Here is a 12531-nt window from a genome sequence, read left to right as displayed (position 1 = left end):
ATGCAGCCTAAAACAGAGAGCTTGGGTGTACTCGTCTGTTCTGATAATTTTCTTTTGTTGGGTCCAGCCAAGAGGAACAAAGCAAGAGGGGCCATCACTGTTCATTTGACAAGCTTAGCAAGTGTCAGCGTGGCTTTTAACTTTATCAACGTACAGATGCTACGATGTCTAAATCCTGCCCTGAAGGACTGTCCCTCCTCAGAAGTGAAACTGTGGCCTATATACTTGTGGATGTTTCCAAGTGGAGTCAGTTTGAAGAGTGTGTCAGAGAAGGTGAAAAGATCGCTCCAGAAATGTGTAAAGAGTACCATTTGGAGGGTAAGAGGGCTCAGGGCTAAAGAAACAAGCATCCTTCCTGTTAGGAATGAGAGCAGATCAGGATACACCATGGCGAAATGAGCAGAAGACCTACAAGATGTCTATGTAAAGAGACATGCCTTATTTATTTATTAGTTGTATTTATTGATTTAATGCATATGCATTGTGTGGGTAGAGGTTCACAAATACAGAAATAATAATTAAATGAGGAAGCATCGTCAAGTGACAGATTGATATTAGGATCACAGAAATGAATGGTGCGATAATGTCTGTTAAATCAGTAGAATAGCAAAACACAGGACAAAAACGTAGAAGAGGTTTAAAAAGAGTAACTGACTTTTATTTCATGGAAAGTTGTGTCTGCTGTAGTTCCTGGCAGTTCCAAGTGAGTTCTCAGATTTGTTGTGGTTGAATGTAAGGCAGTTTCTTCATAATTTCACCATCCACGGTGTACAACTCAAAATTCTTCCTCATACAGCCTCTAAGATTCTTTGGTGTCTTCATTATCTTATCAGCACAGCTACACTCACTTAAGCTGTTTTCTCATAAGAACTGTGAAAGCGGGGACAGATTCAGGTGCAGACATTGTTTGGGGTTGCCCTTTCACACAAGCAGCACACAACCGGAGATTGTCTGTGTCAGGTACATTCACACCTACCAGAAATATTCCGTTTGGTTTAGGTGAGGGGTGGCGACTGGATAGAGCATGCAGGAAGTCATCAACATGCCAACTTGATTACTGTGATTTCGCCAGACAATAACCAACTCTATACACAAGGCTCAATCGGACATTACACAGTGTTTATACAAGGAAGGTGGCATTGTAAAATCTGTTTGATGTCCTGATCAACCGATTCGGACATTTGCCTTCTCACATTAAGGTCCTCTGGGTAATGTCTAGTGTGCATGAAAGCAGTTTTAGTTTAGTAATAAGTCAAAATGGGTTTTAATAGGTCAAGCTGGCAGTTCCTTTTAATACCAAAAGACAAACAACAATACCATTCAAATGTTTTAGGCAATTTGAATCTTAAAATTCTCACCAACCACAAAAATACCAGAATGTATGTGTTTGGTCAAATCCTAGATTCATTCAATGAACCCAGACATACTGACACCAAAATATGAAAAGACAGAAGACAGTGGGATGGACTGAAGACAGTGAGATGGACTGAAGACAGTGGGATGGACTGAAGACAGTGAGATGGACTGAATCCACAGAAGAACTGTCTGGTTATTCAATAAAATCCTGTCACATTTGACTGCTGTTGAGAAAAAATGTACCAACTCACTTTTGATGTCTGTGTCAGTTTTGGATGAAGTCAACTACTGAGGTGTAATGTTGTATTTACAACTGAGTTGTTGAAGAATTTTCAAGTTGCTTCATGTCTGACTGACCAGGGGCCTCATTGATAACCAATGTGTACACAGAAATCAGTCTGAAAGACACAAACAAAAGTTGAGATCTATTAAAAGAGGAATGTAGATTGTGCGCACTTCCGCAGTACGGAAACTCTGGCCCATGGGTACGAACATTTTTGAGATGCAGATGTGAGGTGGTGAATTGAAGCCATATTATAAATCCACTTAATCAAAAAGAAAAAAGCCAGCAGTGCTATTTGTGCTTGCGAAGCATAACTGTTCCATAAGAACTTTCAATTGTACAAGATCTAAGACAACCTAAAGCAAATTATATAGTTTTTAATAATATCTTCAGTTGCTGTTCTGTACGGGGCACTGGAGGCCACTAAATTAACTTAATAAATGATCTGTATTCACGTCAAACTTCCATTTTCACATGATAACCCAGGGTGGCGGTTAGAATACCACTGATTGTCGTGATGAATTTGTAAAGGTGTGGAGCAATAGGTCCGACTACTGTAAAAATAAATACTCTGGTGACACTTGTGCATCGAGGTGCATAATGTTTGCTGCACTGATAGAGGACTTCTATGTGAACAGAAGGAGTAGGAGACAACGAGTGTTCAGAGAAGAATTTCAAAAACATTTCCTGGCCCATGACGATGCTAATCAGCGGATTTAGATTCTCTAGAGCTGTGATCTTGGATCTTTGTGCTGAACTGTGTCCAGTAGACATAACTGACCCATCAGAGTACAAATACAAATACTATTCACCACTCTGGGTAATTAACTGACAGGTATGTGCTTGATATGATTAACACTGTGTAATATTTACATTTCTCCCTAAAGCCCCTTTGGGAATAAAATAATTCTGTTAAGTTTTATAGATCAGTGATATCGTAGCTGTCCCTGAATGTAATAATACCTGCTGTTTTGGCTGAGATTATAAACATGCTTAGGATATACAACAAGTTAACTCACATTCTGACAGTGCAGAGTAATTCTCTTTTTGCCCCCATCTTTAAATCTGACCACTTTTTTTATTTCAGGCAATGTCCTCTGTCGTATACACTCTCACTGCATTATCCTCAGCAGCAACACATTGCTACTTTGTATTTTCTTTCATTAGTGATATCACTATCACTAATGTGGCCACCAATCAATCAATCTGTCTTTCTTCACCTAAACCTCTCTCACAAGCTCCACGATTTCAGTGTGAGAAAAGGTGTGGTTCTTTTAGCTTGATGCCATGATTGAAATTAAACCATTGGTCATCAGGGTCATTTAATATTGAGCAGTTGCTTTGCATTTACCTTTTGCACACGTGCACTTTTAGTATGAATCTTACATACTGTTTCATTATTGTGGCCCCATTATTGTGTTTGGAATATGCAAAATATGTTTTCTCCAAGATGAAGTTGAAAGAACATAAACCTATAGGGTTGTTACACTAGTCCCATCTATGATAAGCAGTGCTAAGTATTGAATGAAATAAAAACTTGAATAGAGAATTGGGAAAAACACTTTGAGAACCAGGGGTCCTCTCCCACAGTGGAGCCATAGGGACACTTCAGGCAATCCTTAAGAGTCAGAGCCAGGCCGGTGCATCACTTAGGCTGTCATCTATAGTGAAACAGCTGAGAAAATGAACAGCTGTGCACCTGATTGTGCATGCAACTCCAAGCACAAAGCCCATCTGCATGGAAGCATCGCCATGATTGCTTTCCTAAGAAGATGACTCTCACCAAGACAACTTGAAAATAATGATCTTCACAAGGATGAAAGCATCAGTTGTGTATTCAGGGATTGGATAATCACCTTGATCACAGCAGAGATTGAGGACTTTGGTGTAATTCATATCTGTGTTTTTCTCTTCATGGAGAAATATGTGATTATCATTATTCGATTGATTATATATACAGTAATGTCTGCATTTAACAGATACTGTTTTCTCATGTGCTGGAGGGTGTGTTGAACAAACACCATTTGTCTAACAAATGAAGTTTCTGTCAGGTGAACCACCTCTCTAAACCAGACAATACATGGTAATCCTATCATTTACCTTGACACCATGGGATTCGATGTCACCAACATAACCATACAATGACCACTGTTTGCATCCTGGTTGAAGAGCGTGTTGAGAACAACTGAACTGAACAGTATCCAAAATTCCAGACTGTCTAGCTTTAACTGCAAAACTTCTGCTTTGATCAACATTTTCAAGGCAAGTTCTCCTAAGCCATTGTTAGACATGAACAGCGGAGAATCTCTGAACAATGGGGTCCGGACTTTCTCCTGAGTTTGCCTTTAGCAGGGGATGTTCTGTTCAGATGTGTTCACAACAACACAGAACTCTCCACAGCGTTCAGATGAAGGGTGGTCCGGCAGCCAAAGGCAGGACGTAACGTAAGAATTGTGCTGCAGAGATCACTTGTTTTTGTTTACAACACATCAACACTGGCGTCTCCCGTAACGCCAAGTTGATATATTTGTATTCTTACATTTTTTATTTTATTTTGCGTCTGTCACGTTTTAGGAACATCATCAACAGAACCAGCAGCTCCCTGTAGATCCTCTGGAGAATCTCCTGTTGTTTTCTCACATCAGCTCATTCACACATTCTCTTGAGTTTTTACTTGGGTGCTGGCAGGAGAAACTCCAGAGAAAGTTAGGAGCCTCTCATATTTGCGCTCTCACATACAGCTTCTCTGGAGAATTTCGGGAGATTATCCACCGAGATCAGTGCAATGTCTGCAGCTTTAATGAATCAAAGTGAAATCGCATCAATTTATATACTCCAATTCAACAACTCACGAGTTTGCATAACGGTGCTGTACAAAGCTGGACCCTGAAACTGTAATTGTAGTTTTAGAAATCTAATGAGAATCAAAGCTAGTCATGTACATATCCTCTGAAAGATCTGCAGTCACTTTCATTTTTTTAAATGTGAAACTGGCAACAAAAAGATCTTAAAGTTGATGAAAATCACAGGCATTATGTGTAGACAAGATGTCCCTGACAGACCTCCAAAATGCCAGTCATGGCAGGAAGAAGACTTGTGACATAACTGTCAAGCCTCTTTTTATATAAAATGAAGAGGAGTGAGGCAGAACAGAACACAAAATGGCTGCTGCAAAAAAAAAATGGCTGCAGATGGGAGCCGTGTGGCACGGTGTAAAGTCTAAAGAATTACGGACAAGCAAAGGAGGAGTGAATGATGGAAAGAGGGAGAGCAGCCAGTCAGTGGATCAGTCACTCCAGGCCTGGCCTCTCGGCAGGGGGTTGTGCTCGGGGCGAGATCACAGGCCTGCTGCCACGCCGAAGCCTTCACAGGCACACAGCGACAGATAGGAAGCTGCTGGCACCAGGTCTCCTCACTGATTCACCCCATCACTGCCTCAGCACAGCCATCTTCTCTTTCACACATGTTCCTCTTACTGAGCTTGACCTACATGTATCTGCTCTCCTCCTTTACGTGGAACCTCTGCAGATCTGAAATAGTGATGATCTGATTAACTGTTGGTAAACATACACGATCTACCACTCAGATTAAGCAAATTCATGTGCAAAAACCCAATGTGATTCATTTTGGTTTGTTATTGTGTCTCTAGTCTAGTTTCACCACAATAGGTCTGGTCTTACATATATGTTTGAACATAAGCAAGCACATGTCTATGTTTCCGTTTCTTACACATTAAATACTTGTGGTGTGGTGTTCCTGTCAAAAACGAGAACTTTAAATCGGTCTGTTAAATTATTTGAAAAGATTAAGGGCAAGGCTGTTTGCCAGTTCTTCCTCCCCCTACCTAAAAATGTAAAGTGAATCAGAGTTTAGACCCCACTTTACAAACACTACAAATCAAAGGTAGTTGACAGGAATATATTTATATAAGTTTTTTCACTTATACCTACTTGCATTGGATGGATGGACAGACTTCATCTTGAAAGATGACACCAGCTAGGCAGTGATGAAGTGCAGAGTGCTCTGAGATGACTCTATCATTTTGATAAGGATAATAATATATTATAACTTAGTAATTATCACTTGATTTCTCAAACATAATCTAATCCCCCCCCACACCCCCTTCATTTCTCTTCCCATTCTTCTCTCATCCACTCTGCTGTGACCCTGACTGTTGAAAGTCAGTCTGCTTCTATTAGTATCAGCCTGTGCTCATCATTATCCATCAATTAGACTGGCAACAGCCAGGGCCCACAGAGTAACATCTGCAGCCTCTCGGCTTTCTGCATGGCCTCGGCACTCTGAGCTTGCTGTGCCTCGCAGAAGTCGCTGTTTACAGAAGGCTTGTCTAAACAGGGTGTGAGCCAATTTCAAGGTTGAAGCCTGTAACACCTGTGTTCATTATATTAACAGGACTAGGGCTGACTGTGGTACCTCCGTACTTTATTAGATCTGACTGAATTGTGCATCACAACAGTTCAAACTGACAGCGCTAGATTCTTTATCCTGTTCTTAGCCCTGTGGTAGGATTATATATATTCTATACCTCATATATGAGCTGAAAAATTAGCCTTTGTAACTATAGCCTAATGTGGCTTCTGTTGACTCATTAAGTCAAATTTCTGCTGTTTTATTTATATTCTTGCACATCATCTTTTTTTTATTTCAGCTGTGGACCAATGTTTTGTTGTTCTGAACCAATTTACTCTTATTTGAAATGCTCTGAATGGTTTAAAAGTGTGTGAACCGGAATGGAACCCACTCCATGTTAGTGGGAAAGGGGTGTCTATGATTAGCTTTAGGAAATAACAGCACTTTGTTTAGGTCGGTGGGGGTTTTGGTTGAATATAAATAAAAAAGCCATAAGAATTTATACTGCAACAGTTTATATATTTGGTGGAAAACATTGTCTGTGAACATTTTACTTGTTGTGTACAAAAAAGCATAATTGCTGTTGTAGGTGAGTTGTATATTGCACTGTTGAAAGATGGCAGTAAAGGGGAACCCAGTGCTTTAGAAAGTGATGCCAAGGGGTCTTGACCAAGTGCCTGCATCTGAAGATTTGGGTCTGAGACTTTGTGTTGATTAACACATTTCTGTCAATGAAGAAACTTTAATAGTCAATACTGCTAAACTGACACCTAAAAGATATGTTGCATGCACTTTGACAAGCCAATGGCAGTCTCAGAACATGTAGCCCTGTGAGAACATTAAGCTTTTTCCCTCATTAGGATCTCCATTACCTGATGCCTCATTGGCTGCTGGATCTTCCCTATACAGACTTAAATATATCCTTAGCCTATGGGATTATATCTGATTGAGCCCCACATGACAAGAGTCGTTCCTGAAGCCCAGGCAAGGTTGTGTGGGCATCACAGTAGAGACACACTGTTCTTAATCAGTTGCTAATGGCTTGATGAGGCTGTGTGACTGACATAACATGAACATCTTCAGATTAGAGACGTCTTTCTGCTCTGGGTGCTCCCTCAGATCCACTAGGAAGCTCAGTGCCATGATGATACTCTGGGGGTGACATCACACGCGTTTTCTGCCAAATTCACCACAAAATGTTGTTGGATTACAGATGCTCATGTGAAGGGTTGTGGATTCATTGCTTCTTGATGTGTGTGTGTTCTGAAGTAAACAAGCGTTGCGTGCATCTCGTGAAGTATCAGATGAGGATATGCCTTGTGTGTTTGTGTGTCTGTTACAGCAATGGTACACCAGCACTATGAACCTTTTAGGAACATGGCTGACTGACCGAATGGACCTTCAGCTCCATGTTTACCAGCTGAAGATTCTCATCAGGATTGTCAAGGTGAGAACAGCTGTTTTGCACTTTTCTAAACCACATTTTAAAATGCAAACAGTATTGTTTCTCTTAAGCTACTGCTTAATGTGGCACTTTTTGAATGGGCAGATGTGTTAATAAATAACATTTTTCTCAAGGACTTTTGACCACATTCTGAAATAAATCAACAAATCAAACATTGTGTGATTTAGTCATTGATTGTTCTTACCCAGGACCTTCCCCACTAACCAGTAACCACTGAGCCACTCTAACACTCAATGTAATACCCATCCTGTTGACTTCCATACTGACTCAGAAACTCTCCATGAAGAGAATAAAGGCTTCACATCCTTTCAGCTCTCAGAATTATGAGACGTGACCTATTTTATTATAGTTGGATGTGATTCAGTTACTGATGCAAAGCGAGGTGATAATATCAAGGCATGATGATGAAACAATTGGAACCATGACAAGTCATCTCAATTCACTGTTACACATATTTTGTTGATTAATCATTTCACATCCTCCATAAAGATTGCTGCCATGTATGAGATGTTAGTACGAGGACAGACAGCGGACAACCACGTTTTCAATGCAGCGTGTTGATCAGGAAGGATCCATGGGAACAAACCTATCATGAACTTGTGGGGGTCAGCATCATGGATCATTTGTTAACATTGATGTCTCAAAATAATTGAAACCTATAGACCTTAAGTGTAAGGAAAATCTTCCCAAAAAACAAACCTTTAGCAAGGATAAAACATAGAAACCACAGAGAGAGTCGCAAGTGAAGGATCCCTCTCCCAGGATGGACAGAAGTGCAATAGCTAGGAGCATATATATGTATAATGGAGCATATCAGCAAAATAACAATATTTACAGTGTTTAACATACATGGAGAGGTGTATCAATGTTTAATGTATTTATACAAAGGAAAAAGTCTGACAGAGATGAAGGGAGCGGCAAGGATAATTGTAATGATAGTGGTATTGCCATTAATAGTAGTAGGCCTATATGTGAGTATAGTGTATATCTAAGCAATCTAGATGTCATCATAACCCACGATCAGCTGCCACCACGATTCACGCTCCACAATCCACAGTCCACACAGCAGCGACCACGACCCAGGAAGAACACCATCTTTTTCACAAACCTGCTGAAGATCTTTTTTGAATTCCTTTCCCAAACCCTTGTGATTCTTTTCTTTGTGATAGAAAAAGTACCGTGACTTCCGCCTTCAAGGAGTGCTGGACTCCACATTAAACAGTAAGATGTATGAAACCGTGAGAAACCGACTGACCCTGGAAGAAGCCACTGCCTCAGTGAGGGAAGGAGGGATGCAAGGCATTTCCATGAAGGATAGTGATGAAGAGGACAACGGTAACTAGACCCACAGGCCTGTAAACATCAGGGATGTCGTTTTTCAGAGGGTGAGAACCCATCCAGCCTTTCCATTAGGTCAAAAAATACATTTGACCTAACATCCAACTTGGTCCTTCCATTATTTGCTTTTTCAGTTTGTCATTCCTGTAATAGTCGGGATAATTTCTATCAGAATCAATACTAGAAAACATTTTGTGTCTATAAACACTTGGAGGAGCTAAGTCTGTCTTATCATTGCTCGTCTGCCATTAAACTCAAAACTAAAATATATCAGCCAAGAACTAAAGGACAAGATGGGACATTACATTATCAAACACTGATCGATTGTGAGGGAAATGGGAGCAAAGTTTTGAGAATTATTCAAAAGAGGCGAAAACAGGTCAATAGTGTGAGATCAGCACAAATATGACCAGGGACACTCGTCATGCAGAGCAGCCTCATACATAAGATGATAACAAAGCAGGTGATGGCATCTACAATAAGTTTTTTGAAGGCATAAAAAATATTACATTGTACCTTCATGTTGTGCAACCGAAAATGTCTACGGTCTTTGTATGGGAGCTTTGCTGTTGCTTTTGCTAAGAATTCTCTGTCACATTCTGAAAAGTACAGACCACTGTACCGTGGTTCCAAGTGAAATTGTGAAACTGATGAAAATTATATGTTTTTTGTAAGCCTGCTAACAAGTGCATGATCATCACTGTTGAAGTCATATTGTGATTGATCCAAGTGGTTCCAGAGCTGATGGTTTCACATTAGACTGAGCATCCCCTCCAAAAAACAGGGTTAAAACTAAAACATTCAAAATATTCAGTTTTTCCCAAATTACTTGTGGATGATCTCAAGCAATATTGATGCCAATTTTGTTCCCAAGATTATGAACAAGTCTAGAAATGTGTGTCTGTGTATCCTAAAATATGTGCAGAGGGTGCAGCTACTTGATGTCGCATTGTTGAAAAGGATGGAAACAATTGTCTCATATTACTTTCTTTGTAATGGGTCTGCATCATTTTTTCATGACGTGCTTTGATTGTCTGTTCTTAACCAACTTTTCAAAACATGCCACACCTGGAATCCAAGAAATAAAAAATCAAGTTCATTATCAACAATAAAGCTGACTGATGCAAAACTAACAAACAAAATGGACAAAAAACACAAAAACATTCAGCCTTCAAATGTTCATGTCTGAAACAAGCATCCCATTGTTTCCCCTTGTTGGCCTGACACCATCACATGGGGTTCACTTTGGTACATGGCTTTCTTGGGTGTGTTACTCCCACTGAACCAAACAGTGACTGCTAGATTAGCTCTTTATAGGTGGTTGGTGATGGCAGTTTGTCATTTACCTTGCTCACATTACTTTTCCTTACCTTGACTTGACTTCACTGTAGCACTCAAGCAGTATTTCACTGTGCATTTAATCTGCACCAAAGTTAACAACTAGCCTTGCTTTATGTCACTGGTCTGCGCTCTACTGATCATGATTTACTGGTCTTACTCTTTGTCAGATGGCAATCCACTGTTATCAAGGTCCCACCCAAACACCCACCCGACCTATCACAATTAAAACCAAACTTATGAGAAAAGGTCAACACATAACACTAAAATAACAGAAACTAATTTTTGGAAAGTTTTATTTGCTGTGGACTTGTTTAGCCTGTTATATGTCCCATCTGCTAACATGGAGGGGTGGGGTTTATGACCTATACAGCATTCAGCAACAAGGGGGTGATCAAGATGTTTTGGCCTCACTTTTAGGAGCTATCATCGTGTCCATTGTGACATAAAGTCACTGGTTTAGAGGTAGAGTAGCTACAGCTGAGGCTTATACTCTCCCTTTACAGGTAGAGAAGAATTCACCAAATACTCTTTCAGTTGACAATACTAAGAAACTGATAGCAGCCAATGGGCTGCATTCAGAGCCGCCGCTCCCACCACGCGCCTCACGCACTGCGTGTAGGGCACCAAGTGCCTGAAGGAGCACCACAACTATGACGCCCACCTTTTTTATGGTGGTTTACTTACTTGTTATTAATTTCTAAAGTTTGAGTCAAATTCCTCACCATTTTTTTCTGAGCTTTATATGACAGTTAAGAACACAACCTCATCTTGCCCCTCCCCTTCTGACTGTTGCCTGGCACCTGACCCCTGCTCTCCCGTCTCCTCAGTGTACAGCCCTCGCTGCTGGCACACTCTCAAAGTCCAGTCTCTGTTGCAAACTGACCGAGCTGCTGTATGAACGGTTCCATGTGATGCAGCAGCTCATCAGAACAGGACACAGACATACGGTGGACTTTCCCTTTGAACAACACAGATCAGCTGTTCCTCTGATGTGAGACGCTGTAACTTAGGGAACAGTGGGCTGTGCTCGTAGCCATGTTGTTTTGTGATGTGATAGTAAACAGGGAGGACTTCTTTGTACTTCTTCACAGAATGTGTTGTGTGTGGGCGTGTACACCCTCTAGAGTTTCAGGGAATACTGCAACAATCAATATGTTGAGCACATAAGGTTTTTCATGCCAGTGATGACATTAAATATTTTGTGCAGTGGCATTTAAATGCACAGGTAGCACTCTAGGAAATATTGTCTGACTGAGATTAACTGTTTAAATGGCCGGAGTGGCCACTAAGAGAAAAGCTTATTTCTACATAATATGGTCATACAGTCTAAGTTCAGTAAAAGATCAGAAATGTTTTAATGCACTGGGGCACATAATCATAGTCTGTACAAATGTTTTAGATGTCTAATTTGGATTATAACCACATAGGGGCCATGGTAGTTATCATATTAACCATATTACTCTTAATATGTTTTGTTTGACAAAATCTAAATTTGTAAAGTAACTAGCAACTATAGATTGAAAATAATAGTCGAGTAAAAAGTACAATATTTGCCTCTGAGATCTAGTGGAGTAGATGTTTAAAGTAAAATGAAATGGCTACACTCAAGTAAAGTATTTCCTCAAATTTGTATACAGTAATTGAGTAAATGTACTTAGTTACATTCCATCATTGTTTACCAACACCTGTACAAATAAAGAATAATAATAATAAAATTATGTTTTTATAGGAATATATGATTTGATTTCCGTTGTTCTAGTCTGTTAGTCTATATCTAGTTTCGTATATGGGTGACTGAAGTTTATGGGGGGGCACCACAAAGCAAAATAGCTAGCAGCCTGGCAGCATTATTTATTATGTCCTACAAAATGAAAGCAGTGGATGGGAAAAACAACACAATGAGGACTTAAGCATTTGTTAGAACCTTATGGTCTAAAATCTGTCCTGAGTGTTTTGTCTGTGAAAAGAAGCTGAGGACAATGAAGACAGAAATGAATCATCCTCTGGAGAGCAGGGATATCCACAGCAGGTTTCAGAGCAAATAGCAGTTAATGTATCTTAAGTGTTGGACAGATGGATAGATGATTAATGATAAATGGTAACTATTCGTAAAGCTTTTCTTGATGACCACTCAAAGCCATTAACAGCACAGGTTCCCCTGCTCATCCATATGCAGTGCATCTATGCGCTGCACTTTCTCTATCACACATCACTCACACTGCCAATACAGCCATAAGGAGCAATTTGGGTTTCAGTATCTTGCCCAAGGACACCTAGGCACTCAGAATGGAGGATCCGGTGATTGAACAACCAACATTCTGGTTAGTGGACAAGCCGCTCTACTCTTGAGCCGCAGCCGCCCATTAATCAGACACTG

General features: G+C 40.2%; 1 protein-coding gene across 8 annotated transcripts in view; it reads left to right on the top strand.

The window, feature by feature from the left end:
- Window positions 1-8899, top strand: part of cadpsa (Ca2+-dependent activator protein for secretion a) — a 164195-nt gene extending 155296 nt beyond the window's left edge. For 7 of the 8 annotated variants that reach the window (XM_034586809.1, XM_034586808.1, XM_034586807.1 and 4 more), the window contains 2 exons: window positions 7353-7457; window positions 8645-8818. In XM_034586809.1, coding sequence (XP_034442700.1) covers window positions 7353-7457; window positions 8645-8818 — 279 coding nt within the window. Of the gene's footprint in view, window positions 1-7352; window positions 7458-8644 lie in introns of all 8 variants that reach the window. The other variant, XM_034586801.1, reaches the window with a different exon arrangement.
- The last annotated feature ends 3632 nt before the right edge of the window (window positions 8900-12531 follow it).

This window comes from Hippoglossus hippoglossus, chromosome 5 (assembly GCF_009819705.1).
Source record: "Hippoglossus hippoglossus isolate fHipHip1 chromosome 5, fHipHip1.pri, whole genome shotgun sequence".
NCBI lineage: Eukaryota > Metazoa > Chordata > Actinopteri > Pleuronectiformes > Pleuronectidae > Hippoglossus > Hippoglossus hippoglossus.
The sequence above is the reverse complement of the archived record's forward strand: the minus strand, read 5'-3'. Positions and strand labels throughout refer to the sequence as shown.